Source organism: Aricia agestis, chromosome 19 (genome assembly GCF_905147365.1).
Source record: "Aricia agestis chromosome 19, ilAriAges1.1, whole genome shotgun sequence".
Lineage (NCBI taxonomy): Eukaryota > Metazoa > Arthropoda > Insecta > Lepidoptera > Lycaenidae > Aricia > Aricia agestis.
This window is the reverse complement of record NC_056424.1, coordinates 1,737,902-1,764,312: the sequence shown is the minus strand read 5'-3', so window position 1 is coordinate 1,764,312 and position 26,411 is coordinate 1,737,902. Positions and strand designations below refer to the sequence as shown.

The following is a 26,411-nucleotide window of genomic DNA, read 5'->3' as shown; positions in this document are numbered from 1 at the left end:
ATAGACTTCATATTGCTCTACGTCACATAAGTCGTTAGATTCTAGTTCTAGAATAATGTAGGTACAAAATGAAACCATAGCTAAGTTCTTAAAGCTATTTTTAAATTTTTTTCGGTCGCCGTCGCGTTGCTGCGAAGAACGGCATGCTACCTTTACATTTAACGGTAGAATCTTGGTAGAAAAAAGCTTTTTGCTTTGCGAATTGCATAACCGATAAACATTGATACAAGCGGCATGCGCGTCCTCAGTTGTCAATCCCCGCACTACAGCGCGATGCGTCGTGCGCGTGCGTGGTCTGCGGCGCGCCCGCCGAGGCGTTCTGCTCGCGGTGCGGCCACACCCCCTACTGCGGCGTGCGGTGCCAGCGCGCGGACTGGAACAACCGCCATCGCTCCGTCTGTCATAATTTGGCGCGGTGAGTAATGATGGTAATAATAAAAAAATATATAGAATCAATACGCATTTTATAAATTCAATGATAATGGAACACATTATTACATATTATTAATAAAGTATCATTTAGTTAAAATAATTTTAGTAAGTAAATAAAATATATAGTACTAACCGGAATAATTAATACTGAGGTGTGAGTGCCTGTTGTATTGCGCCCAATATGTAATATCTTATTCGAAAGTTATGTCTCTGTTGTTCAGTATAAACTATAAAGTAAGCAGTGATAGAGCGAATCGTTACTCATAATTGAAAGGGAAACAGGTCCGTAAACTAAGTTACTTTATTATTATTTTTTTGTAGCTTAAACGGTGCTCCTCTACCTGACATGAAGAAAATTGACGCAGAACCTAGGTAAGTGTTATTAGTCAGTAAATATCCATACAACCTACACTAACACCTTTTAAAGTATTTTTTTTATTAAATACCATTTCTTTGCTATCAATCTTTATCAGATTTTTAGATATTTCATACAAAAGCCGATGTCCTTAGACTATGTTAAAGGGGATGAATAAACATCCAGTTAACTTAACCCATCAATCCCCAAGCGGCAGTCGGCTGCCGCATAACAATTATTGAAAATCTATTGTGTCTGCGATGAAGGTGTAAATATAATGCCTTTGAACGGGCATGTTCGTCTTTGAAGGAGTTGGGAGCAATGGGGATAAGACACAGTACCACCCCACGCATAATCAGCGTAGACGCAATGTCACTGGGACAGGACAAAGGCAGGGCTGAAAATTACTATGGAATAGTAAAAGCCTCAGAACATCATGAGATAATCGTCTACGAGAACCGAGGGGATGACCTAAGCTTCCTCAAAAGGAATCGTGATGATCAGCCAGCAGCGTCCCAACCCAGTAATAAGGCGAACTCATCCTCCGCAAGTGAACGACTCCAAGCATCACGGGAGGACAAAAAAGAGGATGAGAAAGAGAGAGATAAAAATGAAATTAAGAAGTCTCTAAACTCAATGGCCAAATTAAAAGCGTTTGTGGGATCCGTCAAAAAAGTACTTCATCGTGAAAGAATGATCGAGGATAAAAACACCCTTTCTCGGATCAAGGCTTCGTCACAAACAAATCGGCAGGCTTTAGCAATGGAGGCTTTTTTGATGGAACCATCTACACAAACACCGGCAAATAAAAACAAAAGATATAGGGCCGATCTCGGGCAAGTGCTCCCGCCAAAACTCAGACTGGCCCAGAGCCCCGAAGATCATATAATAAATGCCATAAAATAATAAGAGCAAACAAGACCATAAAGCTCTTGACCTGCAATAAGATCATGCAGGCCTATCAGCGGAAAAATCAAAAGCTGTTAGAAGTGAGACTCGAGGATGCAAAAGCTGCCATATACGACAATGTCACCTCCACAATAATTGCCGGGGCGATGACAGGGCAGTATATGGCGGCATTAAGTGCCGACTGCGGATTCGTGGTTCTGGACGAGGATGAGACAAAACGCACGGGAACACTCAAATTTATTACAAAATCTGAGGATCCAATAGTGGTAATAGCGGAATGTACCAGAATAATGCTGGAAGACAGGATACTAGAAATGGCAGAAGTCCTATCTGGGGACCCCGAATCTAGCATGGACTGGGACATATTCGCGAAACCTATCAACTACTCGTGGGTCAATGGGGTTCCTGGATGTGGGAAGACAACTTGGATCATTAATAACTTCAATGAGGAAACAGACGTTATAATAACAACTACAATCGAAGCAGCCGAGGATCTAAAGCAAAGGCTATCGCTACGAACTGGCAACAAGTTAAAGATAAAGTTCGTACCATGGCCTCTTTGCTGGTAAATGGGACAAAAGGAACCTACAAAAGGTTGATAGTTGACGAGGCCCTCATGAACCATTTCGGCTCAATCGTCATGGCGAATCAGTTAACAGGCGCCAACGATGTCATCCTCATTGGAGATATTAACCAACTTCCGTTTATAGAGCGTGAAAACCTCTTTAAACTTAATTACACTCGTCCAAACCTGGTAACCAGCATCACCCAGGAGTTGTCTTGCACACACAGGAGCCCTATGGATGTGGCATACGCCTTAAACATGGTCTATAATAACATCTATTCATCGAAGGAAATTGTGCGGTCCCTAAAGCTAATGAAGTATACAGGAGCGAGAATACCTAAAACCGATCTAAATACCCTGTATCTTGTCCACACACAAGAGGAGAAAGCAGCCCTCACTAATACAGGCTATGGATCGGGAACGGACTCTCGCGTCCTCACAATCCATGAAGCTCAGGGATTAACGAGTCCTTCGGTGATCATCATACAGACCAAGTCCCGAAAGCTGGCAATCCATGACAGCGTTCCTCATGCAGTTGTAGCTATATCCCGGCACACTAACACCTGTGTCTATTACACTGACACTGATGGAGACGCTGTGGCAAGCTTCATAAAAAGAGCCACGGAGGTGTCAACCGAACACATAAAAGATTATAATATAAAAATGGCTATAAAAGACAGGAACGATAAAGTCCTAAGCCACATGGCGGGTAGATTCGACACAGAACGATATCTTTTTAACAACCTAGAAACTCCACCCAGCTTGAGTGACCCCTCTCCACCAAGCCAATGTCACATCATCTAAAGGCAAAGGGTGGAGCAGCATAAAATCTAAGGAAATCGGAAAATGTCGGATCTACTGGCCGCCACACCGACTGGGACCTCACCGTTCAAAACATTAATATTATTATTATGCAATTTATAAAACAATAAATATATATATATATATATATATATATATATATATATATATATATATATATATATATATATATATATATATATATATATATATATATATATATATATATTATATGTATAACATATTATACTCTATTCTATTAAATAAACATATACACATATATATTTAAAAAAAAAAAAAAAGGGTCCATGGCGTGATGGACCACAATTAATTAAAATTCATAATATTATTTCAATTATCCTTGGTGCGAAAAATCTAAATAATAAAATAACAAAAAAAGGATATGGACGAACAGTCTATAGACGGCCCCAATTTTATAATAAAAAAAAAAAAAATATAATGTCGTTGTTACCAGCGTGCCTCCGGCGCAGCCGCTGCGGCCCCCGCGGCCGCTCAACAGGTCGCAGAATCTCAACTCGAGCAGGGACCAAGGCAATGACGACTCTGATTCACAGAAAGTAAGACATCTTCATCTTTTTACTCTGTCTCTTGTAAAAACTTAACACAGTGTCTTTCTGTTCTCGTCTGTCCGGTGATTATTTGAAGACAAACGCTACTTTTGTTAAGTTATACGCTGTTGGTGGTTTTATCGTTAACTGTTGCGCAACGCCGTTCGAAGCTATAACAAACGTGTGGACGAACGGCGCTGCTCAAGCGCTCGACATTTGCGGTGGAAATTACGCCGGCGTAATTCAGCCTAGTGTGAAGACACTTTGATTTCAAGAGCCAAAAGTTTGGCATTAAAATAAATAAATGAAAATAAAAAAATATTTTAATATCAAGTAAAAGTATGAAGGTTATGTCAAAATCTGCATGAAATTAAAGTTAATTAATCTCTGAGTATGGCTGTAAATGTTTAATGTACTCAGGGAAGTGATCTAAAAGGTGGAGTTTTATTTGCTATGCCCTTATGTCTACAACCATTATACAAGATGTTAGTGTAACGATGGTTTCAAGGATAATGGTGTTTACACTAACACACTATATAAAAAAAAGTATGTTTGATATTCATAAAATTTTTATTAAACAGAAATACCATACAAGAGATCCTAGAGGGCCGAGGGAGAGGAATAATAATCAGAATTATCACCAGAACAATCGCAACGGTCCGAGGAATCAAAACGGCCGTCCGAACATGAGACACAATAATTCTAGACCTGCTGACGAGGAGGAAAGTTTTGAAACCAACAGTAAGTTCTAAAGGGTTTTGTACAGAATTCTATAGTATACTAGCTGTTGCCCGCGACTTCGTCCGCGTGGACTTCAGTTTATAGCGCGCGATGTCAACAAAATTGGTGTCAAAAGCTTTTATAAAAAAAAACCTTGGTACCCCTTAAATCAAAACAGCTGTGCAGTGTGCACATAATATTTCATTTTTTAAAATTAAACTTTATATTTTATGCCAAATTTTAAAGCTTATTTAGCCCCCCAATTACACAACTTTACCCATAAACTATTTATCATTGATAGGTTTAAGGTTACGTATATAATATAAAGTACTGACTTATTATTAAATAACGTAAAAAAGAAATAACAATCGAAAAAAATCGAAACTCGAATGTATGATGATACCACCTCTTATAGAAAGATGTTGGGCAAGCGTTAGCGCGATGTAAGAGACGCACGGCGCCATCTATTATGCATTTTTGGAACCAACGTAATTTGAACAAATTTTCGTATTTTCACCCCCTTACAACCCTCTTTTCCAGTAAAAAAGTAGCCTATGTCCTTTCTCAGGCTTTAGACTATCTGTATACAACATTTCATTACAATCGGTTCGGTAGTTTTGGCGTGAAAGCGAGACAGACAGACAGAGATACTTTCGCTTCGATAATGGGTTGTGTGTGAAAGAGAAAAAAAGTTATATAGATAGTTTGATCTTCTTTACTAATGCACAATTGATTTTTTTTATCTAGGCTGGTCCAAAGGGGATATTTAATAATTGTTTTAGTTAGTTACGAAATTGACTGCACTTAAAGTGTGAACTGTCAAAACAAGTATAAGACTTAAAAGTTATAATCTTTGGCAGTTTAAAAAGATCTTAATATTTCTCTAGGTCCAAAGCCTCTACTGTCCATGTGCATACCGAAGCCAGAAGAAGATAAACCGGAATCAAAAACTACGCGACAACCTGTGAAACCCGCAGCCGCTCCGGAACCCGGACCTTCGCCGAAGCCGCAACCCGCCAGGCAGTCTACGGAACCAGCTCCGGTTCCGAAGCTGCAACCGCTCCGACAACCTGCCCAGGAACAACCCGGACCGTCACCGAAACCGCAACCGGTGAAACCAGCTGCAAACCCTCCACCAGTAGTGCAAGAAACCAAAATTACGCCTAAGCAGTGAGTATGCAACTGTTGTTAACGTTTGGGACTTCCACACATAAATGCGAATTTGTATCGTATCGCAATTTGTTTTTTATTATGAGTAGTGCCGCAGATATTTTCGATGCGAGTTGATGACGACCTCTGTGGCTTAGTGGTGAGCGCGTTGGTAGCTCAAGTCGGGGGTTGCGGGTTCGAATCCCGCCGACGGAACAAAAAGTTTTCAAAGTTCCTTGGTCATGGATGTGTATTAAATATGTGTATCATATAATAAAAATCGTAAATATATGTATAGTATAAAAGTATTAAATATATTTCCGTTGTCTGGTACCTGTAACACAAGTCCATCAGGTACTTACCACGGGGCCAGACTGACGTGGTGTGAAGCGTCCATAGATTAAAAAAAAAATATATGTGTGAGAGCCCTAAGTTTTTTCGGGGCACTTTGTTTCTATTTCTACTAAGCCTCATTTACTGAACTGTATATTTGGCTTGTTATTCTAGACGCAACTTTGTAAATGACGATGAATAGTGACAGGTAGTTACTCATTTAAAGTAAATAACTTTTATATTTGCTATCCAATATTAGGCTTTTGTGAAACAGGACTAAAAAATACATAAGGCAAAACACCTACTTATATTTACTTTAAAAGTTAATACCAAGAAAATCTTATTATTGGCATTTGTTATATTTTGAAAAACAAATCTTAGTTGCCAATAACAGGGTGTCTGCCAACGTTAACATAGTCCGCCGTAATTCAAGACCCAATTTCTCCAGATACCTACCGGAGGCCCTCGCTATGGGTTCAATCATGATGCTGTCACTGGAAGCGGCCGCTAAGACGGAGCGGCCGGGCTTCGTGTGCGTCGCGCTGGCGGAGGACGCCGCTGCGACTTACCAGATGCTGTGCGAGGACTACACAGAGGACTGCGCGAAGACTAGTGAGATATACAAGTTAGTCAGTGTTTGATATAAGTAAATAATTTTAACGTCTTTAGTAAACGTACAAGAGACAAAACATAGTTAGACTAAAAACTAAAAAGTAACAGACAAACCTAACATAATGCACTACATACAACTGCATGACATCACAAACATGTAGATTGTAGACAGCTTGTTATGGCTGTGGAATGCTTACACCGTATGTTCAAAGGGTAAGTCACTATGTGCTCATTTTTTTTAAGTGAGTTTACCGGAGGCCAACTGAAAAGATTTGAAAGTGCAGTACTGATCAACAAGGGTCTTTTCTACTCATCATATTATGCAGACAACTAAATTGATGTTATTCCCCAGGCCAATGCCCGGAGAGACGTTCTCGTACCTCAACCCAGAAGACGGTGCGTGGTACCGCGCCAGGTGCCTCAACCCCACCACGGCAGCGCTGATAGACGCTGGCAGCACCGTCACCACGCAGCCCGACAACTGCCGCTGCCTGCCGCCCAAGTACGAGGACGTGCTGGAGTTCTGCTGCCAGCTTGACGCTAAGGGAGTCCAGGTATGTGCTAGATGTCTCGCTTTCACCACGACAGCGCTGATAGACGCCGGTTCTGCTGCCAGATCGATGACAGAGGAGTACAGGTATATCCCGCGCACAACTTTAAAATTGCTTGACGAAACTAGAGGGGCAATCGGCGCATGAACCGTATCTGCCTATTGGCCTACAATAGCTGTAAGGTGTCAGCGTCTGATAGCGACTGACCTACCAATAGTGTGTTCCCTTGTGCGCAAGCGCCCTGCTCACTCCGCGCCCCATTGAAAAGTCCTAAAAATTTGAACATTTCACAATACCCTATCATTTTTGTCTGCGGCCTATATCGCTAGCTAGCTATAGCACAATGCAGTACTCGTAGGACCAAAGGAGCAAAATATGTTTCAATTTATTTTAATGTAAAAGAAACCATGTTTCTTAAGTATGTCATTTAAATTACAATTCCCTTCAACAGGTTGGAGACAATCTTACTTGCACGTTGGTGGAGAAAGTCGGAAATACATTCAAAGTGAGCCTGGCCAGAGATGGTGCAGATATTGGTACGGGAGAAGTGTTCCGCTGGCTGCCACCTGTTGAGAAGCCAGCCCCATCACCTGCCGCTGTTTGTAAGTTATTAAGAAACAGCTGTTATTAAATAAGTTATTTGATACAAGTTCGTTTCGAACGAAGCCTACAACTTCGTTTCGCGGAAATAAGTTTATCGCGCGAAGAAAGTACCGCGATAAATGTCCTTTTCGGGACTCGAAAGTTGATCCGTATTGATTAACTAACTACTTTATACGTCGCGTGACCTTATAGTAGGTAAACCTTGTCGGAAATACCTACGGGCGTCTTTTCTTTTGAAATAAGCGGAGAAAAGTGTTAAAAAAAAATTTCATGTGACATGTGAATGGCCCCTAATAGTATGTTGTCATTTTCCTTCTCTTTGTATCCTCAGTGCTGCCGGAAGTGTCCCGGCCGGACGTGTCGGCGGGCAGCGTGGTGGTGGTGGAGGGGGGCGCGGAGCGGACGTTCGTGCGCGCCGCTACGACCGCCGCGCTCCACAGTTTCAGCCAGGCGCTGGAGGATGTGCTGCACGCGGGCATGCAGGGTCAACGTGAGTGCGAGCTGCCTTAGTGTCTCAACACACTAGGCCGAAAATACGCGGCCGAAGTTCCGCAAGATTACGCCTGCAATGGATTTTAAATCGCCGATGACACACCATGCCGAAATTACGTCGCGTTATATTGTATGCGTTTGGCATTGCTGACGTAATCATGCCGAACTTCGGTCGCGTATTTTCGGCATAGTGTGTTTAGACACTTACCCTCGACGGAATTAGAATCAGCTCGATCTCAAAACTTTTGCTTCTACCGACACATGTATACTAGCGCAACGCCTCCGTGGTCCAGTGGTTTAGAGCGTAGCTCTTGACTCGGAGGTCGTGGGTTCGATTCCCGCGTTGGAAACATGTTATTTCCAAGATTAGTTAGGACAATGCAGGCTGATCACCTGATTGTCTGACAACTTACTTGTCAGTGACAAGTAAGATGATCCATGCTAACCCACTACAATCTATCGCCATTGTGTAGACGGGGTATGTTGGCGCTTGGCGGACGATGGCCAGTGAATTGCCAGTCAGTAGTGACTAATAAGCCATGCGCCATTGTGTTTAACACCAAGTGATCGTGGTCTACAGATCATGATGGCCTGCAGCGGGCTATCGTGGGCCATTGTTTACTGGGGACTTTAGAAGACTGAAGCTGGACTGCATTAAATATTAGTATTTTATCCCTTTTTATACTGCTGAACTCTATTTCTAATCAAAACTTTCACCAGTCTTGTTCTAAATTGTATAATCTTTCAGTGAAACCGCTGAAGGCGCCGCCGCAGAAGGGCGACATGGTGGTCGGCAAGTTCACCGACGGCCTGCACTACCGCGCGCTCTGCAAACGCACCAACATCAAACAGAACAAGTATATGCTGGAGTATGTTGAGTATGGTAAGTGATTTCTTTAACACTTATGTTAAAGATTTTTAATATTTTATTCGCCGCGAGGTGGAGCTATGTAGCCGTAGGGTTTTTCGTGTTAAATAGGCTACTTAAACTATTTTTTTTCTTCATGCTAATCGCTTCTTAATCAATCATTCATTTTCACAAAAAAAACTAATATTTTAATATTTTAACCCTTTAACCGCCAAGGTCGGAATAATCCGACAAATATTTAATATTTTGATTGAAAAATATCCCTTTTAAGTGGCGCCGAAAACACTGTACTTATTAAAACATATTTTTTGTATTTTATACTTTCTTTATTGAAATTTTGTATGTGCTAAACGTACGAGTCTAAAAGTGCCGAAAAATTAGAAAATAATTAATTAAGAAATGAGAAATCATTTGTAATGTTGAAAACTTTTAATTTAATTTAATTTAATAATACTATGCAGTATGCTGACACGGACAAAGTCGCGGGCAACAGCTAGTAGAAAATAAATTCTTGCAATATCGTATTGTTTTCTAAGGTGTTATATTAATTTATAAAATAAAAATAATGCCTTCGAAAAAAAAATAGCAACAAAGTTACTTTTAAAACGTCTGAAAATAGTTTTGGTACATGATACTAGTTCAGAACAATAATCTACAAATTATATATAAATATTAGCCATTTGAAAATAAGTAAAGTAAGACTAATTTATAGTCTACTTTGGTTCCTGGTACCTGACCAGGTGTCACACTTAGAGCTACACAAATTCGCAGGTATTCTAAGTACACGAGGCACTACTAATAACCTATGGTTTCATCCATCAGAGAGTAAGTTATGTCTTATCCTTCTGGGATCCAGGTCTATAAGTAGTTTGGTCGCGTTACGTCAAACCCAGCTGACAGATCACAATTAACACTGAATTGACATATTCGACCAAATAACGTTGGTCTGTCAATTGCATAGGAATCAACTTCCTCGATGGTACAAATAAACGTACATATAAGTGAGTGAGTGCCAGCACCGGGCCATAGTCTGTGCAGGGTGCTCCAAGAGCAGTTCCAGAGTAATGCCTTTTTTCACCTACCGAGTAGAGTGGCGAGACAGTACTCTCGGCAAATTTTATTGGTCAAGAACACTATCTCGCCGCTGTACTCGGTAGCTGTAATCAGGCCTTAAGGGGCCGACTAACCCTAAAGTGTCGATTTTATAATTCATTTTTATACTTGAAAATAAGCCCCGAATTGTTTCATTTTCTAAAATTAGATACTACATTATATTTCCGAGAATTCGATCTGAGCAAAAACACGATATCTTAAAATTTTCTCGATAGAAAAAAAAAAACACAAAGATGCATCTAATTTTCACGAATTTTTCATTTATTGCCATAACCGTGCATGAACTAAGTTAATATTTTAACACATTGTATAAAATTCTATCATTGAGAGATCGACCTAGCGGATTTATAAAATGTTGTATATTTATCGAGTTATTGAGAAAGAACTAATTTGGCGATAAATCCGCGTCGTTTTTTTTCACGGCCGACGACCACGGCTATAGAGTATAGACTATAGAGTCAGTTTAGCATGACCTCTTAGCCATTTAAACACATTCGCAGGCAACATCGAGATATCCAAACTAGAAGACCTGTACGAGTGTCCGCCGGAGTTCACGCTGGAGGCCAAGCCGACAGTCGTGTCCATGGTGAAGCTGCAGCTGCAGTCCAAGACGCTGAGCGAGAAGGCCATGGAGTATCTGGGGACATTGAGGGATGATAATACTGAACTGACACTGGTATGTTCTATGAATACTTATAATCCAGTTACTATGCACACCTACGTATTGTACTTAATAATATAAAAGTGAAAGTATGTTTGTCTGGTTATGTCCTCACGCTAAAACCATTGGACAGATTTTTATGAAATTGGTACATTTATTCCCGGGAAGGAACATAGGAATTTATCTTAAAAAAATGTACTGTTAACGCGCGAGAAACTCAATTCGGTTTAACGATGTTATAGTCTACGTCTAGAGCTAAATAAATGATTATGTTTATGTCTGTCTGTTTCCACCTTAAGCAGCCCCGGATCTAGGGGCGGGCAAGCCGGGGTCTGTGCCCCGGGCGGCAAATTCAGGCGGCGGCCAAATTCATACTTCATGGACCAATGGACAACTCATCATTGACCACGTAATAAAATATATAATAGCACAAGTACAGCAATTTCATGGCCATATCAACTTGACCGATACTGTAGAGTGAGACGTGCTGCACGAACATTTATTATTCGCGAGGCGCGTAGGCATAGTTCAAAATATGCGCCCGGCTCTCGCACGCTTTTAAACCCTACCCTGTTAACGCCTCCGTGGTCTAGTGGTATAGAGCGCGGCTCTTGACTCGGAGGTCGTGGGTTCGATTCCCGCGTTGGAAACATGTTATTTCCAAGTTTGGTTAGGACAATGCAGGCTGATCACCTGATTATCTGACAAGTAAAATGATCCATGCGTCGGATGGGCATGTAAAAAGTCGGTCCTGCGCCTGATCTGAGTCGTGTCGGTCGTCCGTCCCACTGGGTTATGAGAGTAAAGGAATAGAGAGTGCTCTTGTGTACTGCGCACACACTTGGGCACTATAAAAATTACTCCTGCGTAGCTGGCCTGGTTTCAAGGAAACCGGCCACCGTCACCGAAACCGGTGAGGGAGCTATTTTTTTTATTTTTTTTTCATTTAATGAAATAAGGGAGCAAATGAGCAAACGGGTCACCTGATAGAAAGCAACTTCCGTCGCCCATGGACACTCGCAGCATCAGAAGAGCTGCAAGTGCGTTGCCGGCCTTTTAAGAGGGAATAGGGTAATAGAGGAGGGTGGGGAAGGGAAGGGAATAGTTGAGGGTAGGGAAGGGAATAGGGTAGGGGTTAGGGGATTGGGCCTCCGGTAAACTCACTCACTCGGCGAAACACAGCGCAAGCGCTGTTTCACGCCGGTTTTCTGTGAGAACGTGGTATTTATCCGGTCGAGCCGGCCCATTCGTGCCGAAGCATGGCTCTCCCACGTATAAATATGTAGGATATAATATTATTATATCCTACATAATATTGATAGCTGAAATTATATGGATGATAAAGGTGAAAATAAACATAAGTAGGTAGGGGGGGGCGGCATGGGCGTATATAAGGGGGGGGGGGGGCTGGGGGTCCGGACCCCCCACTTTACTATCCATCTTACTTGTCCAATCGACAATATAATATAATTGTCATTGGCGAGCTACATAGTGTATTTTTTTTTCTATTTACAATATAATAAAAAATTTTATACTGTGGAGCGTGTCCGTAGGCAGAAGACGTTAGGGGACCCCCCCCCCCTGCTTATCAAATCTATATATACGCCCGTGGGTGGTGCCATTTTTCAGTTTTTGCCCCGCCTGAAAAAAATTGGAGATCCGGGGCTGACCTTAAGGCTGCGTTTTCACCAGAGCTGAGCGGAGATGTGTTGCGAGGAATGTGTTTTTGAGAACCAATAGCCGCGCTGAGCATGGCAAAGTCATGTCAATGGAGCGATTCTATTGGTTCTCAAAAACACATTCCTCGCAACACAGCTCCGCTCAGCTCTGGTGGAAACGCAGCCTTAAGGTGAGAACATGAAGAGGTAGCAGACCAGCGTTGCCAGATTTTTTTTGTGCCAAGTCGGGACTTTGGAACTTTTTGAGTGAAAAAGCGGGATTTTTCAGTCAAAAGCGGGACAAAGTAAAAAAAGGTATAAAATCAAAAGTTTTTTGAATTTTTATATTTTTATATGCGTTAAAATAACGTTTACGTGACAATAGATAAAGCCTAAAGTAGCTATAGAAAATCCACCCCTCTACCTCCCACACTCTTATCTTCAATGCGCACCTTTCTTTCTCAGTACGCTGCACGTACGTTCGAGCTTTCCCCGAAAAGCGGGACTGAGCCTGTCCCGCGCGGAACATTTAATTTTGATGAAAAAATCGGGGGCAACGCTGTAGCAGACATACATATTTTTGCATATTTAACGGCGCGTTCAGACGTACGCGTGTTCTGCTGTAGATGTTTTGCCGAACGTTACAGATCACGCGCACGTCTGAACATTATTAGTTCCCTATTATTAGTATCGATATTGGATTAGGTTTGAACCTACCATTTATATCTTCAGTCTCTAACAAACGGCGCGTCGTCCGGTCCCAGCGGCAGCGAAGTGGTACTTACCTTGAAGAACGAGTCCATCAACCGAAAGCTGGACGACCTCAGCCTGCCCGAGTGGAAGAAACTCGAACAGCAGGGCGTGGATATAGTCGGTGAGTGAATGAGCACGGTGCGTAGGAGCCATGCACATATTACGTCACAACGTAAGTGGAAGAGAGGGGGTCGTGTATAGAGTATGTAAAAGGTATTCATCAAAGCGATACAAGGGGATTTAAAAAATGTGTGACGTAATATATGGATGGCAATGTAGCTTCGGCTACGATTTCTTCAGACAAAATGATCTTGCTAAGGCAAAAAATCAGCTTAGTGTTTAAGTATTATGTTTCGCTTGATGACTTTGAACTTTCCTTCTACAAAAACATTATTCAGTACCACTACTTTGAATCATCACGTACAGTACTCCCAAATTAATAATGCGCATGGAAATCTTCGCTAATGGTCGTAATCACGAAAACACCCGAATCTATGAAACTTGCATTTTGCACCTTGTTCAAAGGAAATGGAAGTAAATATCATATAGCTGGTGGCTGTCCGCTGTCGCCGGTCACCGGGAGACCATCGCGGCGTTACCATGGTAACGTCCAAGCAACGTCAGACGCCTCTACGTCGCTGCAAAGCGCTGTTTTTCTTAAAGTTAAGTTTAAAACAGCGCTTGCAGCGACGTCTTCCGACGCTCCGAAAAATTACGAAAATTTCTATGCGCATCTACGAATAATAAAAACTAAGGAATCGTAACTCCCATACTATTACCGTTTTAAATTTGGTTCCTTTTGATCTGTCATGTAACGTCAGCCTAGTACCGCTCAAGGTCACCTGAATTTTGCAAATGTATTGAAATGTGTACTTAGGTACACTTTTTGACAAGTATTGTGGAGTATGTTTTTTGACGGAGTTACTTTTCCTTAGTTTTTATTATTCGTAGATGCGCATTATCACTTTGGGAGCACTGTAACATAGTAGTTGATAGCTCTCTTAGGTTAGTGAGTAGTGACAGTTATCTATAGACATATTATATTATATATAGTCTACACGCAGATGACAGCTTGCTTGCAAGTTTTTCTTTATACATATCTCTTATTGTATATAATTTTTGTCTTATGGTAGCTAAGCGAAAAGTAAATGTAGTTTATATTGTGCTAAAGCATGAAACTTGACCATCTTATATTCTACCTCAATATTCGTTAAGACAATATTGTTGAATATTAAAAGTCATATAAATATTGATAACGCTTGCTAATAAAAATATTCAGAACCAAAACCTACAAAAAAAATATTATTGTCTTTGACACAGACGCAGATTCGACTCATCTATATAATATATGTATTATAAAATTTATAATATAGTAAATATTTTTATTAGTGGGAGTTAAAAACATAAAATCATAGAGTTTTGATAAATTATAATTTATATTATGTATAAACCACAGTTTTCCTTCCATTCTCAACTCCCTCATACATAAAATTTTGTATGGATTTTGGAATGTTTGAAACTTCGAAAGTATTTGCAAGAGACTAAAAAAAAAAAAGTTACACAACAAATAAAATTTACCATTCATAAACAGATACGGACCTACGTAATATAGTCGGTTTATGTGGAACCCATGTGAGTGGTCATGTTTGACGTTGACTTTACATAATACGACCAAATAAAGTTGGTCTGCCATTTGACTATGAATTAATTTCTCTATCGGATTTTTTATTATTAGTAAGGAGTATAGTATATACTAGATGACGCCCGCAACTCCGTTGCGCCAAAACTCGTTTATCGCGCGGGAACCGTACATTTTTTCGGGATAGAAAGTATCCTATGTCCTTTCCCGGGACTCAAAGTATCTCCATGCCAAATTTCAGCAAAATCGGTCCAGCGGTTTGGGCGTGAAGAGGTAACAGACAGACAGACAGACAGACAGACACTTTCGCAATTATAATATTAGTATGGATTTTATGTATGAGGAATGAGGGGGTATGTGTCTTTTCGCAGGTAAGTATAAGTCTATTGAGCAGAATAATCCCATTTTTTTCCTACTTTACATTACTGTCCCCGTGCCAGAAAGAAACGGTTATTTTATTTACTTTTTGTAAAAATAGAAGACATTTGAGTTAACTTTCATATTTACGATGATGTGATTACTTCAATTATAACAAAATAAGTAACTAATATGTAAAATGACGAAATGTAACATTTTCTCAGTATTAAAAATCACACAAATTGAAGTGCCATTAACATAAACATATTTTCAATACTTTTATAAACTCCAATATAGAAGATCTCATTTTGTTTACTTTTTTATTGTTAAGTTACGTTCTAACTTCTAAATCATAAACTTTAGAATTGAAATAATAAGTTGTGACTTTTGGTTGTTATACATTACCCTACTACTGATAAAAATAATTTACACAGAAAATAATTATGGAAGGGCTGTTGGTCTTCGTCTGCCACATTGGAAAAGTCATAACATAGACAAGGACAATGGGCCTTAAAAAGTTAAGACCGCACTATGCGACACGACACGACGCGACACTGCACGTTCCACAGGGCCAGGCCACAACACTGCGTTGCGGCGTCGTATCGCAAAAACAACATCGCATATAAATGAGATGCGGTGTCGCAACGCAAAAATTTCATATGGGCCAGGCCACAACAATGCATTGCGGCGACGCATCGTAAAAATCTGCGACGTCGCAGTACGCATCGTGGAAATTTGCGATGTGTCGGCGACATTTCCGATGAAATTTTTGCGTTGTCACATCGTATTTCTGTGCGATTTTGTTTTTGCGATGCGACGCCGCAACGCAGTGTTGTGGCCTGGCCCTATAGTATAGCACTTTTTGGAAATTTTTACGATGCGTTCTGCGGCGTCGTAGATTTATACGATGCGACGCCGCAACGCAATGTTGTGGCCTGGCCCATATGAAATTTTTGCGTTGCGACACCGCATCCCATTTATGTGCGATGTTATTTTTGCGATACGACGCCGCAACGCAGTGTTGTGGCCTGGCCCTGTGGAACGTGCAGTGTCGCGTCGTGTCGTGTCGCATAGTGCGGTCTTAACTTGTTAAGGCCCATTGTCCTCGTCTATGTTATGACTTTTCCAATGTGGCAGACGAAGACCAACAGCCCTCTCTCTCTCGTCACGCACGTCTTACAAACGTCCTTCATATAGAAAGTGAAGTGTCGCGTCGTGTCGTGTCTTTTCACTTTAGAGTCAATCATGCCGCAAGGCGACGCGTAGATTCGCGTATGGATTTGGCAGTCGCGTTGCGGTCTGAATTGACCCTTAGTGCGGTCTGAATTGACCTTTATATACTGTTTAAATATATCTTTATTAGTAACAGGGATATTTTTTGTAAAACTTTTTTTTTACTTACGCCATTGTTGCATTTTGATGTTTTGTATTTGTAAGAAAGAAAATAAATTGTACCACATAACTTATTGTTTCAATTACTAATCTCTAAAAATTACCTAATCCAACTTAATTTAAAGCAATAAGTAGATATAATATACATTATCTTTCTACCTATACCTAAATTGGAATATGTATATATATATATACATATTCCAATTTAGGTAAAAGTCCACGCGAACGAAGTCGCGGGCAACAGCTAGTATATATATATATATATATATATATATATATATATATATATATATATATATATATCTTGTCGAGATTCAAATTAGTATCTCCAATCTCCATGCCAAATTTCATCAAAATAGATTAAGTAGTTTAGGCGAGAATCATAAAAGTTTATTGTGCGGAAACCGTATATTTTCCGGGATAAAAAGTATCCCTTGTCCTTTCCCGAGAGAGTATCTCCATACCAAATTCCATCAAAATAGATTGAATAGTCTACGCGCAAATCATAAAAGTATATTGTTCAGTAACCGTACATTTTTCCGGGATAAAATGTATCCTATGTTCTTTTTGGGACTCAAAGTATCGTTATACCAAATTTCCTATATATCAAAAAAACCTTCACGTGGTCTACTTTTTATCTGTCCCAATAACAACAGAAAAATTGCTCCAGTAGTTCGTGAGATAAGCCCTTTCAAATAATTTCCCCCGTTTTTTCCACATTTTTCTCTATTTCCTCGCTATTAGTCTTAGCGTCATAAAATATAGCATATAGCCTTCCTCGATAAATGGGCTATCTAACACTGAAAGAAATTTTTCAAATCGGACCAGTAGTTCCTGAGATTAGCGTGTTCAAATAAGCCCTTTCAAATAATTTTCCCCGTTTTTTCCACATTTTCCCCTATTTTTTTTGCTCCTTTTAGATTTAGCGTAATAAAATATAGCCTATAGGCTTTCTCAATAACTGAGCTATCTAATACTGAAAGAATTTTTCAAATCGGACCAGAAGTTCCTGAGATTAGCGCGTTCAAATAAGCCCTTTCAAATTATTTCCCCCCGTTTTTTCCACATTTTTCTCTATTTTCTCGCTCCTATTAGGCTTAACGTGATAAAATATACTATAGCCTTCCTCGATAAATGGACTATCTAACACTGAAAGAATTTTTCAAATCGGACCAGTACTTCCTGAGATTAGCGCGTTCAAACAAACAAACTAACAAACTCTACCGCTTTATAATATTAGTATAGATAAAACTCAAAGGTGACTGACTGATTGACATAGTGATCTATCAACGCACAGCCCAAACCACTGGACGGATCGGGCTGAAATTTGGCATGCAGGTAGATGTTATAACGTAGGCATCCGCTAAGAAAGGATTTTGATAAATTCCAACCCCAAGGGGTTCAAATAGGGGATGAAAGTTTGTATATAATAATACTTCTTAACGCGAGCGAAGCCGCGGGCAAAAGCTCGTTCGTTAATAAAATAATTAGTCATCACAAAAAGATTATAAGAAAAACTAGATGTCCCGCGCGGCTTCGCCCGCGTAAATTAGAAATTTTACAGAATCCGTAGGTACATTTTCCCATATAAAATATTTCCCCCGTTTTTCCCACATTTTCCTGAGTTTCTTCTGTCGTATTAGTCTTAGAGTAATAATATAATATAACCTTCTCGATAAATGATGAGTCTTACTCGATAAATGATCTATCTAACACTGAGATAAGTTTTTAAATCGGACCTGTAGTTTCTGAGATTGACGCGTTCAAGCAAACATACTCTTCAGGTTTATAATATTAGGTAGATATAGATTTTTTTTAATTATCGCTTGACAAACTCGAGTCTCGATCTAAAAGACTATGAAATGGTATAATATGGTAGTGATGATGATGATGATGATGATGATGATGATGATGATGAAGAATGTAATTTGCATAGTAGCATATGCTTTCTGTTCTTAAAACAACACCGAAACTCCCAAACTTGTATCTATAAAGAATCAGGAATTCTCTCAGCACCTTCCGAACCACGGTATACCAGGTATATCTCGGTGCAAAATCTTACTTGTTGGTAGCATATGCTTAGAATACTTCTCACGAAACCGAAGTCACCATATGTTTCCCTATAAGTTTTGAGGAGTTCCCTCGATTACTTATGGATCCTTCATCAGATCACCACTTTTCTGAATACAATACCAAATTGGGATGATACCCTATATACCAAAAGAAAAATTTTGAAAATCGGTTAACAAACGGCGGAGTAATCGTTGAATATAAGAAAACGAACATAACACCTCCCCCATTTTGAAAGTCGGTTAAAATTGTAGCCTATGTGTTATTTATTTAATATTTTAATCAGCACATGAATTGAATAACAAAATTTTTTTCAAATTAATCGTAGCACCATCTGTCAGGACAAACTAAAATTGAAATATAATAATATTGAATGCGATGATAGCGCCGTCCGCCGGATCTAATGTAAAACATTCCAAAATCAACAACTCCTTATAAATAAGAAATTAATTGAAAAAACATTTTCCAGTAGACCAAACTGTAAATCTAAACCATTCTCGAATCTCCACGAACACACACAAAAAATTTCATCAAAATTGGTCCAGTCGTTTAGGAGGAGTTCAGTCACATACACACGCACACAAGAAATATATATATTAAGATTATAAATAATAGTAGATTAATTTGCTATTGCATTTCTTTATTTTATTTTCATTAAAGCTTAAATACTATGCTTTGATTAATTTAGATGGAGCATATTTAATTGGTTTTTTGGGTATGGTGCAGATTTCTTTTTATTATAATTTCATCATCCTTAGATAATATACGCCTGTCAAAAAGTCACAAGTAAGTATAAAATGAAGAGAACTGCTTTTATATTAGTGAGAGGGCTATTAGTCCATTGAAATGTTATAATTTAAGGACCGAACATTGCATTTATTAGAGGACCCCTCCTCGGAAAATATACGTCTGACCAACTTTCGCCTCAGCTCCAGCTTTTATTTTGAATAAATTCTGGGCTATCACAGTATCCATATTAACTTAGCAAGTTAACCCCCCAATCATAAGTAATATGATCTGCACAGCAGACATCCCGCCCATGATGATCAGCGACGTGAAGTACATGGAGCTGCCGGCGTCGGGCGAGGTGGAGGTGCTGGACGCCGACATGTTCGACGAGGGCACGCTGTCCGTGTGCCCGCCGCGGACGGAGACCGTGCGCCGCGCGCTGGCCGACCTCGGCGAACAGGTGAGTGTGTGTGTGTGTGTGACGTCACAGCGACGTGAAGTATGCTGGTCTCGGGCGTGTTGCGTGTGTACGTGCGTACGAGTGTATTTGTAGGCGTATGTGCGTGCTGCGAGCGTGCGAGTGTATGTATAATATGCGTATGGCTTACGTGCGTACACACGTGACGTCACGGTTGTTATTGCGGCGTGAACTACAGTTGTTCTTTCAATCTTCAATATATTTCTTCGCCGTAATGTTAACATTAAAGTTACGTTAATGTACGTGCGTACGAATGTGCTCGTAGGCGTATGTGCGTGCATGCGTGCGAGTGTACGTATACATGCGTATGGCTTACGTGCGTAAATACGTGACGTCACAGTTGCTATTGCGGCGTGAACAAGTTGTCAATCTAGACTATATTGCTCTGCCGTAAAGTTATGTAAAGTTTACAAAATGTTGTGATGCCAATATTAAAATAATGACACGCGATTTTAAAATTACAGATGGAGGAGTACTGTAACAGTAAACTCGGTAGTGTGCCCTACCTGCCTAGGCCTGAGGAGCTTTGCATCGCAAAAACTAGTAAGTCGATATTAGTATAATGTTATTCGCCGTGTAAATATTTTTAAGAAGAGGACTAGCAAATAAAAAAATATTTAAAAATTTCCTATAATAATAGATCTAACAGGTAGATCAAAGTTCACCGGTTTGGATACTACGATATCATGGACAAACATAGTTTTTTTTATATGAAATAAGGGGGCAAACGAGCAAATGGGTCACCTGATGATAAGCAACTTCCGTCGCCCATGGACACTCGCAGCATCAGAAGAGCTGCAGGTGCGTTGCCGGCCTTTTAAGAGGGAATATGGTAATAAGGGAGGGTAGGGATGGGAAGGAATTAGGGGAGGGTAGGGAAGGGAATAAAGTAGAGGATTGGGCCTCCGGTAAACTCACTCACTCGGCGTGAAACAGCGCTAGCGCTATTTCACGCCGGTGAGAACGTGGTATTTCTCCGGTCGAGCCGGCCCATTCGTGCCGAAGCATGGCTCTCCCACGTATAAACACAGACAGACATACATTTCAAACTTACAAGACAATAATTACATGCTCAGTGGCTCTCCCACGTATAAACACAGACAGACATACATTTCAAACTTACAAGACAATAATTACATGCTCAGTTTGGCATCAGTTCAGTCCATCAGTCTGATCCAGACTGACAGAAGAATTATTGTGTAATCACTTAAGTGACGGACTGATCATTTTTTTAATATGTATGTACTTTCCAGTCATCATTCTAGCATCAGTCTCAGACTGAACTAATGCCAGACTGACCATGTATTACTCTCCACTCCTTCGCAGACTCACTGAGCTACATGACAGGGTAGCAAGATGAGCTGCATCTTGATTATCTGTTACTTAATTTTAATGTCACAAGAATTATTAATAATATGGACTTTGTTGTCTGAAAATAAATTATTTTTATTTTATTTTTTTATCACCGTACCTACTCGTACACTCTTCTTTTTCGTCGGGTATTAAAATAAAGTTATATCAACTTTCAGGTTGTGGGTGGATCCGCGGCGCGTTGTGCGAGCAGGCGGGCGGCGCGGGGGGCGGAACCGCGCGCGTCGCGCCGCTCGACGGCGGCGTGCTGTGCAACGTACCCGTGCCGTTAATACGCAAGATGCTGCCGGACTTCATGAAACTGCCTGCGCTCGCCTCACTCGTTGACGTTAGAGGTACGTGAACAAGGTTACTGGTACTGGGTGAGGTGGGGAAACATGGCGAGAGGCTTTGAACTGCGGGTGGATTCGCGGCGCATTGTGTGAGCAGGCGGCACGTTGTGCGACGTGTCCGTGCCGCAGCTACGCAAGATGCTGCCCGACTTTATGTTATTAATAATGGTTCTCTCGCCCTCTTATTTACTTGGTAAAGGAAAAGGAGAGATACCACAAACGCTATAAAAAATACGGTAACCCTCGAGATTACGATACTTTTTCCATGCTGAGATCGAGGCTCAAAGTCATGATGGAAGCTAATTTTAAAACGTATATTAATGAAATTGAAAACAACTTGAGTATGAATATAAAGTCTTTTTGGAGATACACCAAAAGTAAAAGAGTTACAAATGACACACCAAATAGGATGTCTTTTAATAACACAACTAAAGAAAGTGGGCAAGAAATAGTTAATTTATTTGCTGAGTACTTCTCCTCAGTATATGAAGACCCTACAGTTATAAATAATAACTATAAACCTCAATTTAGGCAATCGAATTTTTCTATAACTAATATTAACATAAACAGTCAAAATTTACTCAACAAATTAAAGAACGTGGATGTAACTAAAGGTGCTGGTCCTGATGGTATACCGCCTATCTTTATAAAATTATGTTCGTCTGCCCTAGTGTTTCCAATAACTTTAATATATAAAAAATCCTTACATGAAGGATGTTTTCCATCTTTATGGAAAATATCTAAGATAACACCAATTTACAAATCGGGTGACAAAACGAATGTCACTAATTATCGTCCGATTAGTATTTTAAGCTGGTTTGCTAGAATTTTTGAAAGCCTAGTGCATGACCAAATATATTACCATTTTCAACATATGTTAAGTCCTAATCAACATGGATTTGTTAAAGGTAGATCTACATACTCAAATTTACTTACCTATACTAGTTATATATGTAATTCTTTTAATATTCGAAAACAAACTGACTCTATCTACACGGACTTCTCAAAAGCGTTTGACAAGGTTAACCATTCAATACTATTGATCAAAGCCTACCATCAGGGCATACATGGTAATCTACATCGGTGGCTAGCATCATACTTAATAAATAGAACACAGTTGGTCGCTTTAAGTGGTTATGATTCTATTCCGTACACTGCGACGTCGGGTGTTCCGCAAGGTTCAATTCTGGGTCCGCTGTTATTTTTAATGTTTATAAATGACCTCTTAGATTGCATAAAATGTAATTGCTTAGCATATGCAGATGACCTAAAGATGTTTAGAATTATATTTGATATCAGTGATTGCTTAGCTCTTCAGAGAGATCTAGATGTCTTGGCTGAATGGTGCAAACGCAATCTTATGGGACTAAATGCTAATAAATGTCAAATTATTACTTTTACAAGAAAAAAAAATATAATAAGTTATACTTATAACATAAATGACAAGCCTTTATCTCGTGTCTCAGTAATAAGTGACTTGGGAATTATTTTTGATACCGCACTATCATTTCGGTCGCACTATGACTCCATATGTAGCAGGGCCCATAATATGCTGTCATTTATTTCTCGGACAGCTAAGCCTTTTAAGAACCCTTGTACTTGGATCTTACTTTATGTAGCCCTAGTTAGAAGTATTCTTGAGTGTTACTGTGAGTGTTGTACTGTTCATCTGTATGGTCGCCTATGTATACTATTCATATCGACAGAATTGAAGCAGTTCAGAGAAGATTTGTCAGGGTACTAAGTAGTAGATGTGGTATGCGAAGGAAGTTGCCGGATTATCTTGATCGGATCAATAAATTTGGTCTCCTAAGCCTTGAGAAACGAAGACAGATTGCTGATCTTGGTATTCTTTACAAAATTGTTAATGGTCTTATGGACACTGTTCTTTTAGAGCAGTTGTCATTTAAGATCCCTACTCGATCCGTACGCATTCAACAGCTATTTAGTGTACCACTAACATATAATAATGTGTCCAAAAATAATCCCTTGCATAGAATTTGTAATACGTATAATAAAATATGCCATGATAAAGATATTTTCAATTGTAGTCTGATTGCATTTAAATGTGATCTAGCCAAGGACCCTAACATCTAAATGTTTAACAATATGTGTTGATGGCCTTCAGAGTTTAGTTTTAGTTTTTAAGTCATTAGAATTGTATTACCTACTGTAGGATATATTTTTATTTATTTTATACTTTGTTGTTATTGTGGCGAGTTGATGTCTAGTTCTAGTTTTTAGTTCTATTTTGTTTTGTGTTTTCCCTGTCTTTCTCTAAGTAAATCTTATACTAATATTGTTACCTTCAATGCTGGTGTAGTTGTAATTGGACCTCAGTCTAAATGCCGTGTGTTGTTAATGTTATTTTACTGTATGTTGTTATTCTGTGGTCTGTAACTGTACCATAATAAATAAATAAATAAATAAATATTTATATTCTCATTCTCCTGTCAACGTCAGAGGTACGTTGATAGGAGAAAGAGAATAATGCGACATACTGAATACATATTAATATGTTTTTCTATGCTGAAATGTGCTACTGCTTAATGGGAACGTGAATAAGCATGATTGTGCGAAGCGTTGCTGTAATTAAAGCATAGAACGTTGAACATTATGTGGCATGATGCTGCAATTGAAAAGCACACGATGTGTGTATTTGCTGATTGCCATTAGTCATAACACTACCTTAACTTAGCATGGGATTAGACGACGTGATGTTTTTTTTCTTTTTTATGAAATAAGGGGGCAAACGAGCAAACGGGTCACCTGATGGAAAGCAACTTCCGTCGCCCATGGACACTCGCAGCATCAGAAGAGCTGCAAGTGCGTTGCCGGCCTTTTAAGAGGGGATAGGGTAATAGGAATAGGGTAGAGAAGGGAAGGGAATAGTTGAGGGTAGGGAAGGAAATAGGGTAGGAGTCAGGGGATTGGGCCTCCGGTAAACTCACTCACTCGGCGAAACACAGCGCAAGCGCTGTTTCGCGTCGGTTTTCTGTGAGAACGTGGTATTTATCCGGTCAAGCCGGCCCATTCGTGGTAAAGCATGGCTCTCCCATGTATGATGTACATGCCTGCTTTGTGATATTGTGTATTATTGTATGAGAATGATACAGAATTTGTATGTGCACTCCGTCTCTAACAATCTCTGCTTACTTGCAGGTTTCCCGAAACAACCCACGGCGGAGCAGCTGGACGCGGCGCGTACGCACATAAAGCTAGACAAACACGGCCAGGGCTCCCTGCGTATAGCTCGCTGCGAGCGCGTCGAGCAGGGCTTATACAACGTCGACGCACCGGAACTACTTAAAGCTATGGGACTGTAAGCGGCTCATTCATTCCACTTGACACCACCAAAACGACACCACCGGTGGTGTCAAATAGAATCTCTAGTCCATATGACACCACCGACTATTAGTGATGTTACATAGTTGCTTAGTTCTTGATATGAAAACTCCAATTAAGTTCAAGCAGTAAAGTTCATATTTATCTGTCAATCAAATGGTCATTGGTCATCTTGACATCACTAGGGTGGTGTCGTTTTGGTGGTGTCAAATGGAAGGAACGAAGCGGTTAAGAAAGAAGGCAGTAAGCTACGAATAATAAATACTATAGAAGAGTAACTGAGTCAAAAAATGGTTTCAAGAAATGCAGGATTGCAACTTTTATATTTTCAGTTGGTTTTTGGTTGGTTGGGTTATTTGATTATATTTTTTAAGTTTTGATTATTGATGATATTAACCATGTCACTAACGATCCACACTGTATACAGGGTGTACAAAACAAAGTGATAATACTTTAGGGCAGCGGTCGGCAACACGCGGCCCGCGAACGTCTTACTTGCGACCCGTGAATATGCTATGAATTAAAGTTATATGACGTATCGAAAACAATGTTTTCTAATATTGTAGTAATTGCCTCTTAAGAACGTAGCTACGTTCTTAAGAGGCAATTACTACAATATTAGAAAACATTGTTGTGATTAAGAAAACATTGTTTATTAGAAAACATTGTTTGTTGTCATTTCATAACAAACACTTAACTTATTAGTTATTTCCCTTCATTGTGTGTATACTGAACTTCTAGGGTTAATACGCCTTTCGTTTGTTTTGCCACCTTGTGGCCCTTGCCTGCCAAAAGGTTGCCGACCGCTGCTTTAGGGTGTGTATATCGTGCTTCTTAAATATAGTTTATTGAAAAAGTAGCAGTGCTGAAAAGGCTATTTTTGACTTGCGTGTTTCTATAAGAAATGGGCCAACGTCGTGAATTTGCCCTTACAATAATAATTAGAAAAAAATCAACTATTTCAGCACTGATACTTGACAGTTAACTATTAATTGAGGAGCTGGCGAACAAAAGCGGACAAGTCCACCAGAGTGCGAAAGTATATATTTTTTCGAATCGTCTTCTCTTGACCCATCTTTTTTTTATTATTTTTATGCGCAGGGGAAACCCATTATGGGTGCCCCGGGTCAGGCCTGTCCCGCTCGCACGTTAAGGCATCAAACTGTAAGTACCACCCGCGGGTGGCACATCATAAAGGACTCACAAGCGAGCGGTGACGCACGCGCAAGATTTTTCGTCGCGTATCTACTGTATACTGATCATAGAGGAATTTAATTCATGATACTGATTTAACCGATGTAACAAAATCGTTACAAATCTTATAAAAATGAACAAATAAAAAATATGTATTTGCCAATGAAATATGTACTTGAATAAGGTATTTAAATACGAAAAGTAGATAAAAACTATACAAACTAGCAAATAAACCAATTTCATATAACACAAATTGTATTTTACACAAACTACACAGAAATAAACACAAGTTACTATGTTTAAATAAATTAAATTGTCAAAGTTTCCTGCACTATTATAATCGAATATAAAACTACTACA

At 39.7% G+C, this 26,411-nt stretch overlaps 1 protein-coding gene across 3 annotated transcripts in view; it reads left to right on the top strand.

Annotated features, from left to right (window-relative positions):
• LOC121736370 overlaps positions 1–25,320 on the top strand; it is a 48,441-nt gene extending 23,121 nt beyond the window's left edge. For 2 of the 3 annotated variants that reach the window (XM_042127533.1, XM_042127531.1), the window contains 16 exons: positions 249–415; positions 754–804; positions 3,538–3,640; positions 4,213–4,372; positions 5,239–5,521; positions 6,282–6,458; positions 6,798–6,999; positions 7,448–7,598; positions 7,931–8,089; positions 8,840–8,974; positions 10,573–10,748; positions 13,124–13,265; positions 19,628–19,791; positions 20,274–20,352; positions 21,339–21,515; positions 24,675–25,320. In XM_042127533.1, the coding sequence (XP_041983467.1) occupies positions 249–415; positions 754–804; positions 3,538–3,640; positions 4,213–4,372; positions 5,239–5,521; positions 6,282–6,458; positions 6,798–6,999; positions 7,448–7,598; positions 7,931–8,089; positions 8,840–8,974; positions 10,573–10,748; positions 13,124–13,265; positions 19,628–19,791; positions 20,274–20,352; positions 21,339–21,515; positions 24,675–24,838 (2,490 nt within the window). In that variant the 3' untranslated portion in view covers positions 24,839–25,320. The remainder of the gene's footprint in view (positions 1–248; positions 416–753; positions 805–3,537; positions 3,641–4,212; positions 4,373–5,238; positions 5,522–6,281; positions 6,459–6,797; positions 7,000–7,447; positions 7,599–7,930; positions 8,090–8,839; positions 8,975–10,572; positions 10,749–13,123; positions 13,266–19,627; positions 19,792–20,273; positions 20,353–21,338; positions 21,516–24,674) is intronic. The other variant, XM_042127532.1, reaches the window with a different exon arrangement.
• The last annotated feature ends 1,091 nt before the right edge of the window (positions 25,321–26,411 follow it).